This window comes from Arachis ipaensis, chromosome B3, assembly GCF_059453495.1.
Source record: "Arachis ipaensis isolate K30076 ecotype BB chromosome B3, ASM5945349v1, whole genome shotgun sequence".
NCBI classification, from domain to species: domain Eukaryota; kingdom Viridiplantae; phylum Streptophyta; class Magnoliopsida; order Fabales; family Fabaceae; genus Arachis; species Arachis ipaensis.
The window spans coordinates 14,308,394-14,332,854 of NC_142438.1; the positions used below are offsets into that span (position 1 = coordinate 14,308,394).

The 24,461-nt window shown below is 32.9% G+C and overlaps 1 protein-coding gene and 2 pseudogenes across 4 annotated transcripts; 1 reads left to right on the forward strand and 2 right to left on the reverse strand.

Annotated features, from left to right (window-relative positions):
* Window positions 1-972: 972 nt before the first annotated feature.
* On the reverse strand, window positions 973-2,881 carry LOC107632560 (COP9 signalosome complex subunit 4-like; annotated as a pseudogene). The gene is made up of 7 exons (XR_015906948.1): window positions 2,868-2,881; window positions 2,335-2,349; window positions 2,137-2,244; window positions 1,780-1,848; window positions 1,604-1,695; window positions 1,460-1,501; window positions 973-1,305 (listed from the first exon to the last, which is right to left on the reverse strand). The product of XR_015906948.1 is annotated as a COP9 signalosome complex subunit 4-like (transcript).
* Window positions 2,882-3,579: 698 nt separating this feature from the next.
* On the reverse strand, window positions 3,580-4,997 carry LOC148569890 (COP9 signalosome complex subunit 4-like; annotated as a pseudogene). The gene is made up of 3 exons (XR_015907111.1): window positions 4,763-4,997; window positions 3,851-3,991; window positions 3,580-3,735 (listed from the first exon to the last, which is right to left on the reverse strand). The product of XR_015907111.1 is annotated as a COP9 signalosome complex subunit 4-like (transcript).
* A 5,767-nt stretch (window positions 4,998-10,764) lies between these two features.
* LOC107634200 (putative F-box/FBD/LRR-repeat protein At1g66290) lies at window positions 10,765-15,435 on the forward strand. Of its 2 annotated transcripts, none has more exons than XM_088507994.1 (4): window positions 10,765-11,068; window positions 13,402-14,691; window positions 14,771-14,959; window positions 15,071-15,435. In XM_088507994.1, the coding sequence occupies exons 2-4, from the start codon at window positions 13,411-13,413 to the stop codon at window positions 15,287-15,289; spliced, it is 1,689 nt and encodes a 562-aa protein (XP_088364120.1). In that variant the 5' UTR covers window positions 10,765-11,068; window positions 13,402-13,410; the 3' UTR covers window positions 15,290-15,435. The 2 variants fall into 2 exon arrangements, with proteins under 2 accessions (XP_088364120.1, XP_016193258.2); XM_016337772.3 differs by lacking the exon at window positions 10,765-11,068 and adding an exon at window positions 12,458-12,695.
* The last annotated feature ends 9,026 nt before the right edge of the window (window positions 15,436-24,461 follow it).

Genomic DNA, 24,461 nt, shown 5'->3' on the forward strand with positions numbered 1-24,461 from the left:
GAAAACTTATCTAATTCTACCTACTTTGACATGTATGTGCCATGTCTGTAGTAGAAATGGCAAAACTCCTCGGAAAATCCTCGCGGTTATTGGTTCAAATGGAAATTTGAAGACGAAAACTTTTTCTTGCAGGAATGGAAATGGGAGAAGAAATTTTTCCGGTACAATTGTGGGGCTCCTGGTGGATCCTCACACCATCTTTTAAGAAAGATCTTTTTTCAAAGACATGTTAATTTACTTTTTAAATGCTTGATGGATATATGCGCACACTAATGAGAAGGGGGAATATTACCATCATAATCTTTTTAAGTTATTTACATCTCTTTCAAATTTAGTTGAACTCAGATTTAAAATGAGAAGAATATAATAACAAAATAAAACCTGAATCTTGCTTTGAAGATATAAAAAATAGTATCACTAATAAAGTAATAATGCATAATATAGGGGTGCACCATAATTCAGATCACATTAAAATGATTCCCTTTATTTGCAATATCAATTTATTTCCAATTAGTACTAATTTAAAATATTAAAAAGATATTGATTAACTTAATTTATTTTTTTTTTTATACTAAAGATAGGATACTCGAACCCGCAACTTCTTAATTGAGTATGGGGAGACTATGCCATTTGAGCTATTACAAATTGGCTTAACTTAATTTATTATGATTGCTTATTAATTTAATATTCATAAAACTTTGATGACCTTTGGTGTTGTGAACTGATATTAATTTAGCTTTTTCCAATTAACTCAAACCAACACAAATCATCAAATACACATTCACAGAAGAATAAGATGAACTAAGAAGTGATAGTGATTCAAGAATTTTGTTAAAATAATGAATTGGATTACCTGCTCTTCTGTTTTTAAAAGCAGGAAAAAAAATCAAATAGATAAGTAAAGAACTTAACTTTTTGATGCGCCCATGTGGATATCTTTTTAGGTAAACCATAAAAAATGCACTCGAATAATTTTCTCGCCGAAAAAAATGTACTCGAATTTTGTTATTAACAAAAATACCCTCAAATAATTTAAACGTGATAAAAATTCCCATCATCAAAATGTATAACAGCTTCAACCTGCAATAGTAGCGCAAAAACTAAAGAGGTTGAAGACAGCCCTGAGTTATCCCTTGCGGAATACTGTTTTTCTTCTCATAGTGGCCAACAAGAGTCCCTCAATTATAAGTTCTACCATCTGAGTACCAATTATAAACTATGCGGCCATAACTGTCATATACATATCTGGTCAATAGATCCCCTCATCCTATCCTCATAAATCATTCTTGATGCGATCTTCTCGGCCTAAATGCAAAATTTATTGTTAGAAATAAAATCAAAACAAAGATGGACGGATTGAACTTGAAAAAAAGTGCACGAACAACATAGGAAAATTCAAATAAAAAATTAACAGCTTAAAAATGTATGACTGTTGAAACTAAATGCTATACCAGTATACCTTGTGAGGTGGGATCCCAAAAGCGTGCCTACCTCATCAAAGCTACAAAAGCATACAAACAGCTTAAAAGGCATATAACCCATAATAATTTCAAATTAATCTAACCAAATGAAGCAATAAACTGGAGATGGAAATTTCATAAACCTCGTATTGGTATACAGTTTGCTTGCACTCAGAAGGTTATGTTCAATCATAGCATAGTCCACCACAGTGAAATTATCTGGAAGAAGAGCTTTCTGTGGAAAAGAAAAATAAAAAACTGAGACACAAAGATACCTCAACTTACCAAAATAAGATACAAAATGCAAGCCTATATTAACCTGATGTGGTTCAATTCTTCTGAAAATGCATCAGTTTCAGGCTTTCTAAGAATTCTCTCCAAAATACACCTGATATAAATGGATTCACATTATGCAATCAGCAAGGAAAGCCACAAATGATGTTGTTGCTGTTTTTTCTGTGTGTGTGTGTGTGTGTGTGTGTGTGTGTGAGAGAGAGAGAGAGAGAGAGAGAGAGAGAGAGAGAGAGAGAGCTTCTGTCGTATTGGATGGATATTTAACTTTGAACACCGCTCATCCTAATCAAAGTACACAAACATTAATATAATAACATTTGACATTGTGAACAGAACTTTCACAATTGTACAGTCATTAATGAATAATGATTGAATCAAATACCTAGTACAATGTTGCAAGAAAATGTTAACATTGCGGTCCTGCAGTTGCCAATAATGTGCATGTAACAGCAACAGATAAAGCTTGCTCAAGGCTTCCTCATTGATCTCCCTACAATAAAGAATACACCAAGTGCATACGTAGAAAGACACAAGGATATCAATAAAATCAGACAAAAAAGACTGAATGCAACATACGTACTCATCTCCTATTTGTCTTTTCTCAATTTGAGATATATCATAATATCACAAAGCTGCTTCCAAGAATTTCCTCTTCAAATCTAAGATCCTTGCTTAGCATACTGAGAGGTAAAAAAAAATTGGAAAATAGAGAAACAGATTTGTCAAGACTCATTGAATTCATGGATCATTAAGCTAAGTCATCTTTCACAGCCATAAGTTTTCAAACCTTATACTGCAAATTCAGTGCTTCATGCTGAGTGCTGACTATTGCTAACCAAAAATGATGCTTTATTAATAAAAGCTTCAGCATGGACAGCATCATCATCCTGCCAAAAAAGGGTAGATTTTAATTGAAGACTTTGCTTTGCAAAAATAAATAAATAAATGATTTTCCATCAGTAACAAAGAGAAAAAGTGTAGTTAGAAAGGACGAAACATCCCTATACTTACAGAAGTTAAAATAATAATGTTCATATATATGCAAACAAAGAACTGGAATTGCAATAGACAGTATATAACGCTAAAAATTATAGATAATATAGTATTGAATACTTGTGCTCTTCCATGATTTGTTATGACTATCCTATATGGCATTTCTTTTTAAAAAAGAAAAAATTGATAAAAGAAGGTTATAACTAAGACAGAGAAAAATAATACAAGATTGGAGGACAAGAGATCCTCCTAACAAGAGCCAAAACAAACAAAAGAAAAGAAAAAGTCAAACACGGTCTTAGAAACAGAACCATCTAATATGGATTTCCTTGCAAAAAATATAAAATTATAAAATTAGTAAGGAAGGAGTGTGTTTCTTATTTGGTGCTGAAACAGAAACACATTATTTCACACAAGCAAATAAACTTGGTGACCAGAAATTTTCTAAGACCGCATTCCTGATGATTGACATAATAATGAACTACCATAGTAATAATTACGTTGTTGAATGCATATCCAAACAAGTGACTCTAGAAGCAAAAGAGTGAGTTTCCTCTTCTCCTTCCCATCATCTCAGGACAAGTTATACGATTGTTCAGAATAGCACAAAACGTGAGTAAAAAATCCTCTTTATCCAGTAAGTATTTTTGGTTTGCAGAATTTACCTATCAAACAAGATACTTATGGAAAAAAGTAAAAATCGATTGCTAGCAAAGAGGGGATTACAGAAGCATGTTTCCTGCAAGATAAAGCTTTCCATAAACAACAGTTATACACTACTATTAAGTAAGTAGGATACAATTTAAAGTCTCCAATTGCAGAATGCGTAAATTTAAACCTGCTCTTCAAAGGACACAACGCGAGGCTGAATCTGTGCAAGGGTGTAATGTGCAATTTCTTTCTGGGTCTCTGGCTGTAATCTTCCCAACTCGAGCAAAAGTTTGTAACAGCTGCCGCGACACTACTAATGGGACATCATCCAATGACACTACAAAACCAAAAACATCAAGATTATCAAGAGCTTGAAATTGAGGAAAGCAAATAAATCCCTAGATTAACAAAAGAAAAAAAAGAAGTTATGGGACAAGGAAAAGAAACTGAACCGTGGTCAATAAATCTCCTAGCCTGAACAATGTCACTGGAAGAAATAACAGCAGAAAGGATGTGCTTTTGTACTGCATTCCCCTCAATCTTTTGCCTCTGGTCTGTAATGGCAGAAGCATTCCCAAAAGCACTCTCCATCACTGTTTCATCATCATCAACAACAACTATCAAGATCTATAAAACCCTAAAACCAAACAAGTTAACGATAAAAGTTAAGATTAGGAATATAAATGTTCCGTTTTTTATTCAACAGTTGTACATGCCATAGGGCATATCATCATTCATTAACCCATCAAATCAACCAAACACTGCAAACAAAAAAATAAAAAATAAAAATAATAACAGTTCAGCAGAAAGCATAAGGGAAAACAAAAACTTAAACGAAGTGAGAATAGTAATGGACTAATGGGAAGTGACGTTATCAATTTTATTTTTGTTAGTGACCGATAATGGAAGGGTTCAAATTTTTAGCTCTATATTTCGACCAATATGGAAACGGAATCCACCACTGTCAGGTCTCCACCCTCACTCTTCTTCTTCACTATAAACTAAGGTAAAAGTTCACCTTCAAGTTCAACTTATCAAATATCATAACTAAAATAAAATCAAAATGCACATAACTTAAATTGATGATAAGAAAAACGAAAAAGAGCAAAACAAGGCCTATTCTAATTAATGATAAACCACACATTGCGCATGTTCATGGGAGTTTCTTGGATTGCACAGGAGGAATGGCATGAACACAACCAACAAAATTTGAAAATAGAACAGCCATAGCTGACATTCAAATACAACAGCCAACAAAACCACATAAAATTAGCAAACAACGTCACAACATTAAAATCAAATTTATGAAGCAAAATAGAATTTTAACATATAAAAATAAATTATGAGAGAGCAATGAATCTTACCAGGGACGAGGGAGAAGCGGCAGGAGAGGTGAGAGACGACGACGAAGAGTAGAAAGACGCCGGCGAAGAGGCAGCAGAGACGCGGGTGGCAGAGACGCTGGTGGCAGCACACGGAGTAGCGATGCAGGAGGAGAAATGGATAACGGAGGCGACGCCGGAGGCGAGATCTAAACGGCGTCGTTTAAGCGGATAATTTTTTTTTTTTTCAGAAAATAGAAATTGTTTTTTCTTCCTCTAATGCCAGCTCTTTTAGTGGGCTGGCTATACTGGGATGGCCCAATTTTTCATTAGACCATTTTAGCTACAAGCCCAAACTAGAAGTTAGTATTTAGCTTCCAGCCTTCTTTTTTTCCAGACCAAAAACCGCCTTCCTTTTCTCTTTTTTGGGGAAAACTTCCAGCCTGCCTGACAAAAGAAATAGAAAAATAAATGTTAGCCAACCAATTATAAATTTATAACCATATGGATTTTATTCCCCCATGTGTATAGGGTTGGACATGGATTGGATAATATCCACATTTTTGGGGTAATTATCCGCATCTGATCCGAATTTTGCGGATATTATCCAATCCGTAGAGCCATCGGATCGGATCGGATCCAATTCGCATTATAGTAGGATCGGATTGTAGATTCGGCAGTGATATTCGCAGATTCGATCCGCAAATCCGCATATCCGCACATCACATATAAATAGCATATTTTAAGAAAGTAAACTCTAATGTGATATGAATTTTAGTGTGTTATTTTATGAATTTATGAAATTTTTTATGTTATACTTCAACTTAGAATAATTAAACTTAAATCTTGGATTATTATTTTATTTTTGTTATTCAAGAGAACTATTAGGTAGTGTTTGTTTTGAGGTACTGAGACAGAGACTGAGAGACTGAGACTCAGTATCGTGTTTGTTAGTTCAGAGACTGGTACTAAAATTTCTGTCTCTGTCTCTAAAATTTCAGTATTTCAGTACCTCCAAAAAGTAGGGACACAGGGGACTGAAATTTTTAGAGATGGAGACTGAAACTTTAATAACATTTTATACTTAAAATACTTTCATTTCAATTAATTAATTCCAATTTTACTCTTTGTGCAAATTAAATTAGAGTTTCATTCTTGTTTCAATTCCTGTCTCCCATTTTGCACCAAACAGAATACTGAGATTTATTTCAATCCCTGTCTCTTAGTCTCTGTCTCTCAGTCTCAGTCTTTCCGTCTCTGTCTCTCCACCAAACGCTACCTTATTGATAATATTTTAGGAATAAATAGGCTTAAACAGATAAAAATTAAATTTTTTGGATATTTTTTTGTAAAAACAGCCAAACAGAATCTTAAAATAGTTTTTTTGAATTATGCGGATATACCCGATATCCGATCCGATCTGATCCGCAAGTATGCGGATCGGATCTAGCCTAAAAAAATATAGATATCCTATCCGATCCGATCCGTGTGCAGCCCTACGTGTGTACGCAGTAATAGAGTTCATATTAACCACAAATTAGCTTTTGATTTGTAAAGTTGTGAATATCATAAAATCTAAGTTAAAGGCAGATTAATTTCTACTAATATTCTAATTGCTCATGAGTGTATACATTACTTGAAGAATAAAAAAAGAAGACTCAAAGAATTAGATATGAGTAAGACATATGATAGGATGGAATGACACTTTCTTTGGTTTATATTAGAAAAGTTTAGTTTTAACTCCCGGTGGATCACGTGGATTCAAGAATTAGTGACAACAGTTTCTTATTCTGTCATTGTAGAAGGACAACCCTATGGTTTCTTCAAACCAAATAGAAGTATTCAACAAGGAGACCTTTTATCTCCCTATCTTTTTTTTTTCTGTGCAGAAGGTCTCTCCTTCTTGCTACACAAGACAGAATAAAACAGACTAATTCAGGGTCTTTAGATACATAGGTGATATCCCAAGGTCAACCACCTCTTCTTTACTGATGATTCTATTTTATTCTGAAGGCTAATCCTGAAGCATGTTCAAATATCCTGCATTTAATGAATTCTTATAAAAGCATAAGTGACCAGAGAGTAAAACTTAATAAATCTGCTGTATTCTTTAGCCACAATACTCCCTTCACTACTCGTACACTACTGGCTAACTCTATGAATATTAATCATGTTGGGGTCTAGGATAGATACCTTGGTTTGCCTTCTACAGTCTCTAAATTGAAAAAGGCTTCTTTTAGCATGATCAAAGAGAAGGTTCAGAAAAGAATCCAAGGGTGGAAGCGCAATCTTCTATCGTCGGGTGGTAGACAGGTATTGCTTAAAGCAGTGGGAGAAGCTATTCCTATTTATACATTGTCTTATTTCAAGTTGCCTGATGGTTTAATTTCAGAAATTCACTTTCTACTTTCTCAGTTCTGGTGGGGACAAAAAGATTCTGAAAGGCAGATGGCTTGGATTAGTTGAGACACTATGACTCGCCCACAAAGAGAAGGAGACATTGGATTTAAAGATCTCAGAATCTAAAATCTGGCACTTTTAGACAAACAGTTTTTGCGACTCGTAACACATCCTACTTCCCTATTTTCCAAAATTCTAAGAGGTAAATACTTTAGCAATGATAATGCTATAACTGCAGAAATTGGAGTCTTACCTTCTTGGGGATGGAAGAGCATACTGGAAGGACGAAAGATTGTTGAAAAAGATCTTAACTAGACTGTGGGTACTAGAGAGAATATCCGAACCTTTGAGGATCCTTGGCTGCCTCCTCCATATCCTTTAATGATTTCTGACATGTCAAACAGACAGGCTATTTCTGAGTTGGTTCCAAGAGTTAAAGACCTAATTACTAAAAATGTGAATCGGAATCAGAATTTGATTCAAAAATTATTTCTCCAAGACGTTACAAACAGGATTTTGTTAGTTAAAATTCAGTAGAGTAGGGACAAATTGTAATGAAATTTGAACAAATTCAAGCAATATGATACGGTTTCAAGTTACAAAATTGGCTATTTATTTCACCATCCACCTCTGGAGCTTTGCCTTAATTATATGCAGCAGAAAAAGACGTGGATTGATTTATAGAAGTTGAACTTGTCTTACAAAATTAAGTTATTTATCTGGAAAGCTCTCCATGGTCGACTTCTGGTACTTGCTCAAATTCACCAACGCATCCCATCTATATCGCCAATATGCCCCTGCTGTCATGAAACAACAGAAACAATCGCTCATTGTTTGATCGATTGCTCTAGAATCAAAGAAGTATGGTCTCAGAGTTATCTTCGTGACTGTCTTCCCCCTCAGAGCCCTAACGACTTTTGGACATGTGGAATGCATCAACAGAGATGCTTAACCCGTTGAAGAATGCTGACCGTAATCCTCAACTGCTTGCCATCATTTGCTAGAACTGCTGGAAAGCTCGCAACCAGTTAATTTTTTAAGGTTTTACTTCAATGACGTCTGCCATTCTAGCAAACTCTGTCAAGTTGCTCTGTGAACTCCAAAGAACTCCCAGTTTAGATCGTCATCTCTATGAGGCAATCTCTTAGTTTCATTGAATTTGATTTATCATTCTTTCTTCTTTAAGATTTTTCTTCATTTTTCGACCATACACCATTGGATAAATACCTTCAGTGTATTATTTTGGGAAATCTCCACCTTTTATTATGTTGTCCTATTTTTGGACATCTTTATATTTTATTTTTTAATAATTAATAAAATATAACCTATTATCTTTGAAAAAAATTTTTAGATGAGTCAAGTGATCATTTTTCTTGTTTATTTAAATAAGTATCGAATTATTTGAGTCTCCTCTTATATATGCGTTAATCTATTGACATTTTTTTTAATCAAGTGGGGGGCCAAAAGCTCAAGAAACAACAAACAGTCACACTAGAATAATCCTAGGAAATTTAACACCCATTCTATCAGCAAGGAGATGAAGATGTAGCAAGGGAGGAGGATGCTCGAAGCAGTGATAGCCAACCTCCTGCTCTTGACTGTGTTTAGCAAGTACATCCGCACAAAAGTTGACTTCTTTGAAGATATGCTTAACCTTAACCTTGTTCAATTTTACCATAAGCTCTTTGATTGTTCTGATGAGGGTGGAGCTACCATGTCTATTCATCGCCTTCTTTTGGAGCAGCAAAAGAGCACGCACATTTCGAGTCTATCACCAAATCTTGGATCCCCATTTTGGTTGCAGGCTTGATCCAACATAAAAGCCCCAAATTTATGTTATTGTGATGGTGCATACACCTATATTCATGCTAAAACCCGCGACGGTGTCACCATACCAATCTCGAATAATTTCACCACATGCTCCTCGATTTCCTGGCTGAATGATTGATCTATCTACATTGAGTTTAAACCAGCCTAGTTCTGGTGGCTCCCAGCCAACTAAAACTTCTCTGGTAGGTTTTAGCCTTCTTGTACTTTTTTCTGTAATAGTGAGCACAAAGTTGTAGTTCTCAGCAAGGTTAGTAATCAAGTGTTGAAGTTGATTGTTTTGCACATTCTCATTCTTGAAAATGAAATTATTTCTATATTTTCAGGCAATATCGCAAGTGGTAATGAAAATAATGGGCCATGGAGTCCCATTTTGTTTGTGGGAGACCAGAAACAGGTTCAATTTTACCCGATTCTGGAAAGATTATGAGAACAATGTCTCCTATGTATCAATGTTCACGATGCTAGTCCACATTGGCCAGATGTAGTGACAATCTTGGAGGGTGTGGAGCAACGTCTCTTCTTCACCATGACATCTGGGGCAATTGTCATCTACTATAAATCCTCTTCATCTTCTATTACTATTTGTAAGCAAAGCTGTGATAGGAACCAATTAAAAGTTCTTAGTCATTGAGAAATTTTAATTTTCCAGAGCTTTTTATAGAAATTGTTGCTTCTTGTATTGTCTCTGAAATATGCATCATAAGCAGGCTTAATAGAGAATTTCTCACTTGTTGTTGGGTACCATCCTAATGTGTCTTTCCTTATAGTAGGATTGGGAGTCTTGAGAATGCGTAAATGATCCATGACTTCCTCAGGGAACATTTGAGCAATAGCGTCCAAGTCCCAACTTCCCTCAGAGTTAACATACACACTGACCGCTACTTGAAATACCATTCTAAGTATTAGAATTGCATGCCTTCTTGCGAACATTCGGGATGTTATTATCTCCATATCCATATATGGCGCGCATAATCTTACCCACAAAGCGTCTCTATTGTGAACTAAACCCTAAGAAAGTTTTATAAGGAATAGCTAATTCATTTTATGTGCGATTCAAATCCCCAATCCTAACTCAGAAGGTGGATTTTCCTCTCTTCTTCACTGCTACCCTAGAAAAATCACGACAAAATTTATCTATCTTATTGCAAGTAGTCACCGAAAGTTTCATTGTCTGCATACAATAACTGGGGATAATGGTAAGCATTAACTGGACCAAGGTGCATCTTTCCGCCAAAAAAAGGGTCTACTTGTTTCAACTTGTGAGTTTTGCCTGGATCCTATCTATAATAAACTGGAAGTGTTGTTGATTGCACTTCTCGTCTCGTGAATAAAGGAAACACCTAAGTATCTTCTTAGATTAGCCATAAGAGGTACTTCTTAGAAAAGCAGATGATGTTGTTTTTTATTTTTGTCGTATCTAAATGGTAATATCTTTGTTTTTTTTTAATTAGGAATGAAACTCAAATTTGAAATCTCTAGATAAAGATGGAAAGATTATGTTATTTAAGTTATAGTTTGTTGGTATGATAATATCTTTGTTTATTTTATTATAAGTTGAATAAATAATACTATATAAAAATTATCCAATGTTCTAGGCAAAAGTAACAGAACACGGTATTCAGGATACAAAAAGGTAGGCGGCTGAATTTTGTCATGTAGTAAAGGATGAAATGGCAAAAATGACCCTATATCTCTTAATCAATTGACGAAAATGACCAGCTCTAAGCTGTTGGTGATTTCCTGTTTTGTTGAAGTCATTTGTGCAATGAAGGATGGAGGGCGTGGGCCTGAGCCATTTAGTTGTGGTCCGGAGTTATTGTTGGAGGTCCAAGGGTTGTATTAGACAGAAGAGGAGGCTGGAAAACTAGTGTCAGTAGTGTGACAAAGACTCTAAGAAGGAGCTGGCGGTGGTGGCGTGGGCTATTGCCGCAACACGACGGAGGTGTGCGTCAGCCCGGAGTTATTGTTGGAGGTAGAAGGGTTGTAATCGGCAGGGGAGGAGGCAGGAAAAGTGGTGTCAATATTGTGAAAAAGCATCTGAGAAAGAGTTGTGGGTGGAGTCGTCGTTTGCCGCAACACGACGGAGGTGCGCGTCGTCCGTGGCGTAAGAAGTGCCAGGTAAGTGATAAAATAAGCCAGAATGTTGTTGTTGCTTCCACAAAATGTGAGAAATTTGGTATTGATAATTATCGTTGATTTTTGTTGGAGTTTGGATTGTATCCCGTGAATTGGAGTGATTTCGACTCCATAGCTTGTAGCAAGCTTGCTGTTGTCGGTATCAATATGTATATGTTTATGAGTATAGAGTACTTAGTAGTAAACATCACAATATAAGTGGTCCAGCATAAATGTCGTATTCGGCCATAAATTATTATACATAAGCAAATAAAAAGATTAATATTGTCATATTCAAGTTGTATATGAGAGATATAAACAAATAAAAGTGGGATGAACACAAAATGATTTGAAATGCTGTATAGTGACATTCCAATTACAATTCTATATATGCACTGCCTCTCCCTCTCTCTCATTTTCTTTATTATTGTGTTTTTGGAAAGTTGTAGCAAATTTGTTTATACTCACGAAAATGAATATTCAAAAACTCTACATTGCTATTGTTTAATTGTGGATAAGTTTGGGTAGTTAGAACTTGAATACTTTAGTTTGAAGTTATAATGGTATGCGTCTTTTATTGGCTGTGGATTTTGTATGAGGAATTAGAAATAGTTATGTCACTAAAATACAGTTGATATATGATTTAGGAATATCATAAGGATTTCACTAGAGAGACAATAAAATATGTATACAATGGCTACAATAGACTTTTTTATTAGTCCCAATTAAAATTAAAGCAAAATTTTTTAAAAAAATTCTCACATAATAAATAAAAAAATATTTTTATATTATTATATTTAAATATAATTAATAAATAATTTTTTTTACATGAGATACTTAAATATAAATTACTTTTATCTTTTTATAAAATCTTTTAAATAAAAATAAGTAGATAACTTCAAAAAAAAAATCTTTTTTATAAGCTCATCCAATTAGATCCATACAATATGTGATGGAATTGGCTCAATTTAATTTTATTATTTAATTTAATTTAAATTGATCGAAAAATTTAATATATCATAAATAAGAATTTAATTAAAAATTAATTATTTTTCAATTAATATTAACTAAGATTTTAAAATTATTATTTTATTTTATATCAATTATTTTCTTAAATTTTAAACTCTAGATTTAGTTTTAAATCTTAATTCTTCAAAAAGAAAATAGGATTCAAAAGATAACTTTAACGATAAAAAAAGATTAATTATATTAACTAATTAAAAATTAATTATATATACACATATTATAAAGAAATATTAAGTTTGATAATAAAATAATAATAGAATTAATATATATATATTTTTTATTTAAATAATTTATAGTGTATATTTAACATAATTAATTAATAAAATCAAGATTTATGTTTAACAAATTAAAAAATCAACTAATAAAATTAAAAGATATTTTATTTAGTTAATAAACTTGTGAGTGTTATCCAATCTGAAAATTGATTTAAAATTGTAAAAATCTAAATCAAATCACAGGGATTATATTTAAATTTAAACACCCTCTTAAACAGTCACCAAAAAAACACCCTCTTAAACCGAAAACCCCAGTCTCTTGGCGCCATCTCCACCGCCCTCTTCAGACGCAGTGTCTCTTTCAATCTTCGCAGTCTTCATCTCTTCAGGTTCGGCTCTAAGTTCTAACACTGTAACCATGTGGATCAGTTTCCTGTGATTGTAACCCTAATTTGAGTCTTCATATCTTTAACTTCTTGTTCATGGACACATTGCTGATTTGTCTGTTTCTTCTTTCTAACACTGAATGGATCAGTATACAATTGCTTACTGCTTTATATATATATATATATATATATATATATATATATATATATATATATAGAGAGAGAGAGAGAGAGAGAGAGAGAGAGAGAGAGAGAGAGAGAGAGAGAGAGAGAGAGAGAGAGATTTTACTAATTATATTTATTGGCAGTTATGCAAAAATCTTTAGACTTTGCTTTAGCTCAAATCTTTAGAGTTTCCATCCTTGATCTTATTTGTTCTGTATGTGTTTTTCGCATCCAAATTAGCAGTGTTTGTGCAGATGGTGATCAATAATGATTTTTGTGGGTTCTGCTTTGTTAATTAGTGTTGCAAAACAAAGGAAAGAAAACAAATTTGTAAATTATTTTCTTAGAGAAAAAATCTCTATATGATGACCATTTACGATATATCTACATTGACAGTATTTAGTTCTTGTTCTGTTTGATAACTCCACCAGGAAAAAAACTCTCATGAGCCATATTCATTAACATGAAAAGTGGTATTTTTTACTACCATAATTTGACATAGTTTGAGTTATTCTTTTTTGATATTCTTCTACTTGCTTTGAAGGACACAATAATGGATGAAAAAATGGACGAGATATCCGGTTTACCAGAAACCTTACTTCATGACATTCTCTCAAGACTACCAAAGAAAGATGCTATCAAGACTAGTGTTTTGTCTAAGACATGGAGAGAAATATTCGATACCTTTCCCATTTTGTCTATTTGTGACCGAGAATCTATTAGGAGGTCTTCCAAGAGGAAGAAAGATCAACAAATTAAGACATTCCTTGATTATGGCAAGCAAAGATTGCTGAGGTTCAGTGAACAAGGCTTAGCAATCAAAGAATTCAAGCTCAAGCTTAGTTTAACCTGCTATGACCTTCAGCTTATATACCCTGATGTTGATCAGTGGCTTAAGTTAGCTAGTGAATGTGATGTCCAGACCCTAAAGCTTTGCCTGCCTACTTTAAAAAAGGATGATCCGTGCCTATGTTATATCTTGCATCCAGGTGTCATTGAAGCAAGATCACTTAATAAGTTAGTGCTGAAGGGGAGAATCAGATTTGACAAAGAATTCCTGAATCCTTCAGTCAAGTTTTCCTCACTGTGTGTATTATCCTTGAGCTATGTCCTTTTTGATGACGAAGGTGCTATCGAGCATGTTATTTCTCATTGTCCTTTAATTGAGCATATAACCTCGAAGTGGTGTTATGTATACAACCCCCAAGGTGCCGGAGATATGCAAATTTCTCTTATGAAATCAGTAAGCATGCATGGTCTACAAAAGCTCAAGGGAGTTGATATTCAGGGAGTACAAAATGTCTATATTGATGCTCCAAATATTGAGAAAATATATTATGGTGCTGACAGTTATGAGCCCTCCAAGATGAATTTTGATAGTTGTGGAAATTTGAGAGCTTTGACCTTAATGAATATGAAGATTGAATTTCTTTTTACAGATATATGGTTTCTTCATCTATCTTCCAAATTTCCTTTCCTTGAGAGTTTGGAATTGGTTGAATGCTCCATGTATGAGAACATTAATATTTCAAGTTCTCAACTCAAGGCTTTGGTGTTATCTAATTGCTCTACCATGGATAAGCTTGAAATTGACACTCCAAATCTATTATCATTTCGATACTATTATGCTGGTGATGACTTACCTTCCATATCTTTTCTAAGCTGTTCTAATCGACTGGATGTAAATGTTCGGTTCAATATGATTCATCCACGTCTTTACCAGTTGGGGAAATTTGTCAAACAGTTTAAACCACAAAAGTTATTGACATCACTCTCCCTCTCCATCCGTCCTTGCATCCCTTCTGATGAGAGTTTTTATGATCATGAATATTATGTAAGTATAAATTGCTACTTATATTCTGTTAGTCTACCTATTTTTTTAATATGGTATTTATATGCCTTGGATTATGCAGTTTTGGGAAGACCCATATTCATTGCCACCTACATTGCCTGTGCCAAGCATCAAAAACTTGGTCATACGCTCTGTTCGGGAAGATAAATCTAAGTATTCACTTCTTGTGAATCGCTTGTTCTATGGTTGGTGCCCAGAAACTATTTCATTGAGCTTGAACCCGTCTCATTGCACCAAAGCATTCATTGAGGTACAACATTGTCTCCCAAGTTTCTACTTATTTCCTCCCTGTGCTTTTCATCAGTTCAGAGTGTTATCTGTGGAGCTTCCAACTCTTATTTGTTATTTCTTTAAACAACAGTTTTTCTACTGGTGGCTACTCGAAACCAAAAAGGCAAAGGGCAAGTTTTGCTCCTATTGTTATCCCAAGTCTAAGTGTTGGTTTCATGGCTTGAAGGATGTCAAGGTCACAAGCTCAGTCAAGAATGATGTGAATGTTGTTGATTTTGTTCATCTCAAATCTCTCTTATGTGGATTGTCAAGTTCTGATAATGCAAATATTAGTTTTAGATTAAAGTAGTATTTATCTTTTTTTTAGTTAGTAACTCATTTACATTTCTTTCTTTAATGTTTTATCTTCCATAGAGGAGGAAGTTTTGAATGTGTGAAGGTTTCTATAATAACAAACTCAATTTTGTTTTTAAATATAATTTTATATTTTGCTATTATGTGCTTACTTACTTATATTCATAGAGAGCATTAAAAAGCATTTGCTCAATGGAGAAAATAATCATTTCTCATGAGTTTTAAGTTCTCTTGTATGAGTAAAAAGTTATGAACGGCTTGCTGCATTCATACTCATAATAATAAATGTAAAATTTATTATGTTCATCATTTTCACTTCTAACTCGAAAAGTGAGACTGAAAATGTATGGAATAATACAACAGGACGAGGAGGATTGGAATCATTTGTAAGGATCATTAGGGAAGGTGGCGGATAAAAGGGATTATGGGATAAATAAACATGAAGGATAATCCCTATCAAATTCTTTAGTATAAAATTCATAAAAATTCATGTCAAAAACAAAGTTTATTTGGGCATTGCTTATTTGACATTGAATTGGTTCATGCATGTTGCCGTTTCCTCTCAACTTCGTGTAAGAATCTTAAGATGCATCGAAAACAAAATGTAGTTATGTCAAAAGGAAAAAAAAACATAAGAAAGGTGTGAATCTCACTGGTCCGCGAGAGATGAGAGAGGAGTGAGACAGAGGGTGAAAAACACAAGGTGGGTTAGAACTAGAGATATGCAAAAAAATTTAGGATTTGGAATTGAGACGAGTACCAACGGTTGGAAAATGAGTTTTTTTTCATTTTTGTTGATAATTTTTCTGAAGACATTTCGAAGAATAAATTATTCTATCTATTTAATTGATATGGACGTATTAATGACATCTATTTATCACGAAAACAAAAAGGTAGTAATATGTATGTTTTTGCGTTTTCTAAAGGCTATAGTAAAAATGAATCATATGAGGTTGAGAGGGAAGACTGTGTACGTGGGAGAAGCGAAGTATAGACGAACAACTGAGACAAAAGTTTGAAAGACAGCACAGGAAGGATGTGATAGTCGGAACAAGACAAATTCTCAACCTCAGGGAGAAGATAACTAAAAGCAGGTAGAGAAACTAACAAGACACCCAAAAGAACCAAATCCACATGGAAATGGGTGGACAAAGAAAGTGAAAGTATCGGTGGTGAAAGAGAATCTGGATTGGCTACAGAGAAGTCTGGTCGGCGATACGACGAAGGCAATCGATTTTAGTTCTTTGAAAAAGATGATTACAAAAAACCTGCCTCAAGTTGTCCAAGTACGGAGACTGTGAGCGTATAAAGCTGCTATTTTGACTTTTGATTCTATATTGAATGCGGAAGAAGCATATACGTTTAAAATGCATAGTCTCTTGCAATTCTTCCATAGTATATGGAGATGGGATGAGACGGAGCGAAGTGAAACTCGAAGAGTGTGGTTAGAATGCTACGGGGTTCCGTTACATGCATGGTCAGCAGATACCTTTAGTATGTTAGAAGGTCAATGAGAAAATAGTCGGTTGTGACAAAGTGACAGAATCGTGCATGTCTTTTAGTGTTGGACGAGTGCAAATTGATACTTGTATCATGGATGTGATTAATGAATGGGTCCATATTACAATAGGTATCAGTGGATTCGATGTGCTAGTGAAAGAAGTGGGACGGGAGGCTTTTGAATTGAATTGTTATGAAGAAGCTAATGGATAAAGTTACTATAGTTGAGAACAATGAAGAACAGTTGCGAAAAGGAAGTGTGCGAGTACGAGCTTAAGGAGTGCACGAACTATAAAATCGGCAATTTTCAATGACTAGACAGCCGATGTGGTGATGGGGGAGCTGAGGGAAGACAAAGAAGATAAGGGCAGATTGGTAATTCCTAAAATTATTTTGAATGAGTGGATTAATGATCATTCAAAACAAAATAAGGTAAAAACGGTAACATATCGACCAATTTATGAAGGAATTGAAGGGAGAGCGGATTGTGTGGGATGTGATTATATTAATTATGAAACTGATTCTAAAAATTACATGCGTTTATGAAGGTAACTTTAATGGGTTGGAAAGGAGGGTTAAAAGGAATAAGAAAAAGGTTTTTTGTAGGCTTGGTGCTAGGCCCAACCATTCAAGGATGTCCAAAAAAGATAGGAAATGATCCTTGAATTCGGTTTCCTCAATCAACTAGTTCCGTGATGTTAGGTTGGGTCTAGAATTCGGGTCAGGCTTGATGAAAATGGAGCACGATTTTTACAATAAAGATGGACATGCTAGGGAAGGGTCTACGATAAGTGTGCAGGAAACTGCATTTGTGAAACTTGCGCTGGAGATCAGCGCGGAGATGACCGAGAGAAATCGAATCGATGTTGAAGGAGGAAAGTTAAAGGCTGGCCACGGAAGAAGTGGCTCAACATGGCAAGGGAGATGCGCAACCCTAACGCCACCTATGTTAGGTCGTGAGATTGAGGAAGAGTTGGTGGCGGAGAACCAAGTTGTTACTCTCTTGGCGGTGACATTGAATGGAGAGACTGGTGGGTTGAGTGTGTATGTTGATGATGATGGTGCGGAAGACGTTAATGAAGGAACGGGTGATAAGGATGACATTGTGAATGATAATGGCATGAGTTCCGGCACAAAGGGAACAACATTGACAAAGGGACAAGGAGAGCTATCGGAACACGATGAAGAAGTAGCTAGGAAGAGGGTTGTTGATGATGGTGGTTCGGATAAGAATGAAGAAAGTAAAGAAAACAGAGATACTATTTTGGAGGAGAAGATGCTTGAAAATAGAAAAACTTGGGAACTCGCGTTGGAATCAGGTGCAATTTAATACAATAAAGAAGATGATATTATAGCTATTCTCTAAGCATAAAATAAAAAAATTACTCAAAAAAGAAGATTGGCAAAATAAAAAGAGAAAGCAAGACGCTGCAGGCCCAAAAATAAAAAAAAGTGTGTAATAATTTTTTAAAATAATTTTGTTCTTGGAATGTTAGGGGGTTAATGAGTGATGAAAAATTGAGCATGGTCAAAAACTTCAAGATAAAATTTAAGGTGGATACTACAATGAAGATTTTATAATTGTCTTCATGTGAATATATTTCTTTTTGACCTTTGGATGATGGATTGTATGGTTAGATTTTGATATTTATAAAAGTGTTGTTTTTGTTTAAAGTGTGGCTAAATAAATAAACTACACTTTTAAACAAAGCATCTTCATGAAAAGATATTTTTGCCATCTTCATTTGAGTAGTTGACAAAATTTAAATCAATATGTTAGGCTTGTTTGAGACTAAGGGGTAGGTAGTGACAAAGTTTGATGTAATAAGAAATCGGGGAGTGATGTTGCGGGATGAGAATATATTGAGTTGAAGGATGTCTCAAGTGGTTTACTGTTAATTTGGGATGAAATAATGTTTAAAATGAGTGCTTTGGTTGTGTGTTGAGGGGGTTTTTTGAAAAATAATTTCAATTATGCTTTCTTTGATGTATGAGACTCATACAAGAGAAGAAAAATTTAGTGTGTGGGAGAAATTGAGTTATATTGCAGGAGATTTTAACGACATTGTGCAGATAGAAGGTACAAAGAATGTTGTTAGATTAACAGAGTTTTAGTAAGAATTGAATACAAGAAGACATGTGACTGGTGGACTTTCGCTTAGCGATCTTGTAATCGGATTATCAGAATTTTAGTAAGATTGGAGTGGTTAAAAATATTTTTATGAGTACAAAATCTGGAGTACACTATAGAAAATAGGAGCCCAAAAAAAGTTGATGAATTTTTTCGCAATTTTTTTTTTATTTTTCTATTTGTATGTTGTTGTTCTTGCTCTCTTTATTGTATTGAACTCTCTTGTTAAAAAAAATTAAAACTCCCAAAAAGATTAAACAATGTTTAATAGTGATATGAATTTTGGGGAGTATAGCAATTTACTAATAAACTTGTTAGACAAATAATAGAATACAGATAATAACAACCTGTATTAAATATACTCTTTTGGGGGCACATTGTCTTCATAAATAAAGGTAACTCAATGAAAGTAGCATTAGTCCCTCTCATATTGGCAATCCACCCAGAAATTGTTTATGAAATTTAAAAGACTCTTGTGGTTTATATTCTGGAACTGTATGTCGCTGTGCCAATATAATTAATTAATATAAAAATAAAGAGTCACAAAAAAAATTAATATAAAAATAAAAAAAATAAAAGTAATTTAATATATAATAAAGTGTCATTTTTTTATTTTTTTAATTTTTACTGTTGTAATTATTTTTTGATATATCTTTCGATACATTAAATTTAAAAAGTATCCAGATATATCTTGTATATCTAGTTATGTATAAAAAAAGTGGTGATAACTATATAATAAAAAATCGATTGAAGGAAATAATGTACAAATATTTAGAAACGTAGTACTCTTGTCGTATCCTTGAATAAACCTGCAACAATTAGAAAATAAAGTAACTAAATAAGTCATTTTTCGGTCAAGATTAATAATTTATGCTGAAAATGTTAAAATCTCAGTAGAATAATAACAAAATAAAAATATTTAATAATAAAAAAATTAGTTAAAAATAATTAAAATTTATTTTATTTAATATTTATTAAATTTAGCAACAATTAATTTTTTATTACATATATCATAATTATTTGACAAAATAAAATTTTATCCTTTATGTTTAACATATTAAAAAATAATTAATAAAATGCAAAAATAATTTACTTAATCAATAAATTGATCAGCGTTATCTTAACTGAAAATTGACTAAAATTGCAAAAATATAAATTAAATTGATAACTTCCGTATAAGATCATAATTTAAATAATTTTTTAGTTAAGATAAGATATTATTAAGATCGAATCAATTTTCCGTTAGGGATCATATTTAAATTTAAACATCCCCTCTCTCTCTTTCCCTTAAACTCAGCACTGCCACTCTGTTCGCGTCATCTCCCTCTTCTTTCAATCTTCGGTGACTGAAATCTGCGTTCCAGGTTCAGTTCTAAGTTCTAACACTCTAGCGGTTATTAGTATTGTTAATTAACTAATACTGCCATTAAATTAGCTGTGATTATGTATCGTTTTCTAGCACTGAATATATGGAACTTATTGATCAGTATACAATTGCTTAGTGCTTAACAGTAATTTTATTAATTCTAATATTTATTGGCACTTCTGCAAATAACGAAAGGTTTCTTTTAAACAATCTGAAATATTGGACAGAGAACGTAACTTTAGAGTTTAGAGTTTTCAAATTTTGACTTTGCTTTATCTTAAATCTTTAAAGTTTCAATTTTTCAAATATCATGCCTAAATGTGTAGAATGTTAAGAACAATTGTAGGTTGTGGATTACTAGAATTTCTTTTTAATGTTCCCTAGACTCACTATTCGGTAATAAAGTAAAAAAGTTTAGGTGATGGCAGCAAAAGCAAATAATGTATAGTACTATATAGTATATACTATAGTAAAATTACCACATCATTGATCTTATTTATTCTGTATGTGTTTTTGCATCCAAATTAGTAGTGTTCGGATCGATGGTGGTCAATGATGATTCTTGTGGGTTCTGCTTTGTTAATTACTGTTGCGCGAAGGGAAAAGAACAAATTTTAGAAATTATTTTTTTGATTATCATAATTTGAGATGATTGAGTTATTCTTTTTCTGATATTCTTCTACTTGCTTTGAAGGACACAATAATGGATGAAAAAATGGACCAGATATCCAGTTTACCAGAAACCATACTTCATGACATTCTCTCAAGACTGCTAAAGAAAGATGCTATCAAGACTAGTGTTTTGTCTAAGACATGGAGAGAAATATTTTATACCTTTCCCATTTTGTCTATTTGTGACCGAGAATCTATTAGGAGGTCTTCCAAGTAGAAAAAAGATCAACAAATTAAGACATTCCTTGATTATGGCAAGCAAAGATGGGTGAGGTTCAGTGACCAAGTGAAGGATTACCATGCGTTCATAACACCCAACGGAAGAAAAAAAAATAATCCTTAAAGATTTATTTTGTGCTTAAACTTTATTTCAATAATATATAGATCAAATCTAAATACCTTTAGACGTTTTAGTAAAATCACTTTCTCCTTCGATGGTACGAAGGCGCTAGCGTATCTACACTGAAATCAACCTTTGCAGTCAACTCCTTGACCAATGGACATCTGATCTAAATTGAGAAACCTCTTGCAACTATTTGCATGCCATAAAATTCTTCTCCAAGAATTAGGCTCACATACATTTATGTGTGTAGAGGCAAAGGAATAAAACTCTTGTTATTCTCTCACCTTTTATTTCCTCTACTCTTGGCATACATATATATAGTATGAGATTTGTTACTGATTTTAAATTTAATTCTCAATTTAAATTTAAATCATATCTTTAAATTCCAAATCTGAATCCTTTAAATTTTATGAATCATATCATAACAATTTAAAACATAATCGATTTGGATCTCATCCAAATTTATAATTCAAATTCAGAAATAGAATAACTAATTATTCTCAAATCTCATTTAATATTCTCAATTATCATATTATTATTATATTCTTGGTACTAGCAAAGAATATAATAATATTCTATTTGAATTAATATAATTATTTATTTGATCAAATCAAAATAATAAATTAAATAATTCTATAACAAAGATTAGAACACTCGTTAGTGTGTGACCCCATAGGTTCAATACTAAGCGGGTAGTAAATTAGTCATACTAAACTTACTAATCAAGGTTAGCGTCTAGCAACACTCCTCAACAATTCGATAGTATGAAGTAATATATTTTTACTAAGAACCTCAGAAGAACAAAGTATAATTCCTTCCATCTTTCCAACTCTTGGTTAACCCTTAGAGTATGGTTTAATTGTCAAACTCTAACTTGTTACCATTATTATAATGAACTGTGAATGACTTAAGAAACTCATTTCTTCATTCATTCAATCCCCTTAACCAAGATTTTATTCATCTCAGTCATTATAATCATAGAGCTCAAATTCTTTACCAAGAGTTGATGGATTCCTTATTGACTAATCATTAATTCTACAAGTATTTAAATCATACCAAATATCCATTCAACTAGAACCCTAGGGTATTAGGTGTCCGGAATCAAAGTATAATAAATATATTGTTAATTACTATGACATTCGCAAGTCAAAGGAAACTCTATTATTATGTTCATCTTGAGAATATCCTATTAACAAATATACGGTAATTATAACCATTAGGAATTCTCAAAGTGAGTCCGTTCAATGGTCATATCTCTATATGCACCATCTATATATATAATTTAATAAATGAGATCTATTAATCTTCATCCAATGAAGACCATTATATATATATATATATATATATATATATATATATATATATATATATTGATCTTTCCGAATTATTAATGTCCTTTTTAATAATCCTATGACCAAGAACAATTTAGATTAAATTATAAAAGATTTATCTCTCAATATTGTGATCACTATCACAATGATAAATCTCTAAATTTAATCAAGGACGTTATTATATTAACATTTTAATATAATAACAATAACAAATTATTTGACACGTGATTGATTGGATTGTGGTCATACTACTTATTCCCAACAATCTTCCACTTGCACGAGAGCCAATCATGATAGATTGGATCTTGGGCATACTATTATCACAATAATCTCCCACTTGCACTAGATCCAATCAATCATGTGTATAATTTTTCAATGCACATTTGTGTTTATCAAAACTCTTTTGACCTTAAACACCTTTGCTCTTGAGCATGTTTGCTTGACCTTTTGTAAAATACACCTAGTGCATAATAAATATCACGTTTTCTCAAAACATGAAATCTCCCACTACAATAGTGTATAATTTTATTTTAAGGACTATCCTTATTGAACATGATTATAAAAAATCTAAGTAACCATTAGATCTATCTTTATAGAATTGTATCATTATACAAATAGGCTACTTTTTCGAAAAGTTAGTTTGACGATCAAACTTTTTATACTTTCAAGAGAAAGTATATCCTCTATTGAGTGGTATACAATTCTAATAAAAATAATTGTACTCCCACTCTTTTTTTAAGATGGAATCCCTTTTCTAAAAAGGAGTTTAACCTCTTATCACAGATACTTTGTTATAAGAAGAGTGATAAAAATAATCTTATTATTTACTTAGGATAACCAATAAATCTCATTTATTGGACCTAATATCAATTTTATTGTTATGCAATCTCTTAATACATATAAGACATCTCCAAACTCTAATGTTCTTGAGTTTGAGTTTATGCCTTTTCCATATCTCATATGAAAAAAATTGATTTAGCGAGAAATTTGTTAATTTAGCAACATTTCTAAAACATAGTCCAAATATTTAAAAAACAGTGATCCTCAGCTAAATCAAATTTCATGTTTTTTTAAACATGATGGAGTACATATAGTACTAGTATTTGTGCATTGAGAGAATCTCACCCTCTATTTGAATAGAATATCAATTAGATGTTAGAGATTTTACTTTAAGCTCTTATAATAAAAATACTCAATATCTTTATTATTGGTCAAACCAACCCTTAAGAGCAATTTTGATTCGCATCCTCAATACTCATATAGGATTTTTCAAAAAAGACCACAAACCTTAATCATATTAGGGCCAATTATAAATTGTTTGTAACAAAATAAATCTCCAAAAATGCTTGCAAGAACAATTCTCGCAAAAGCCATTTGCCTAATGGCATTTCAACTTCTAAAGTTGTTTAATTCAAAATATATTGCCCAATACTTCCACTAGTTCAAATAAAATCTTTGATAGTCATACTATCTTGCTTTGGGCATCATACATCTTCTCAAGATATTTAATAATAAATAGTAAGTTGTCTTTGAAATTGAAACTCATGGTTGTCAAAACAACCCATATTGTAGTAAAGCAATATTTCAAATTCTTCACAACTTCTAACTATTCCATAACCAAATTTATTAGACAATATTATTGAAGAGAGAACTTTTGCGTGGTCTAGAAATTCGCAGAATAAATCTTCGTTGCAGGTATAGCTTCTAAACCAACAAAAATCCTTTCTTAAAAACGTTTTGATTGTCACAAGTAACAAACCCCTTTTAAAATTGATAACCGAAATATTCAAACCTCGGGTCGTCTTCTCGAGGAATTGCAGGGAG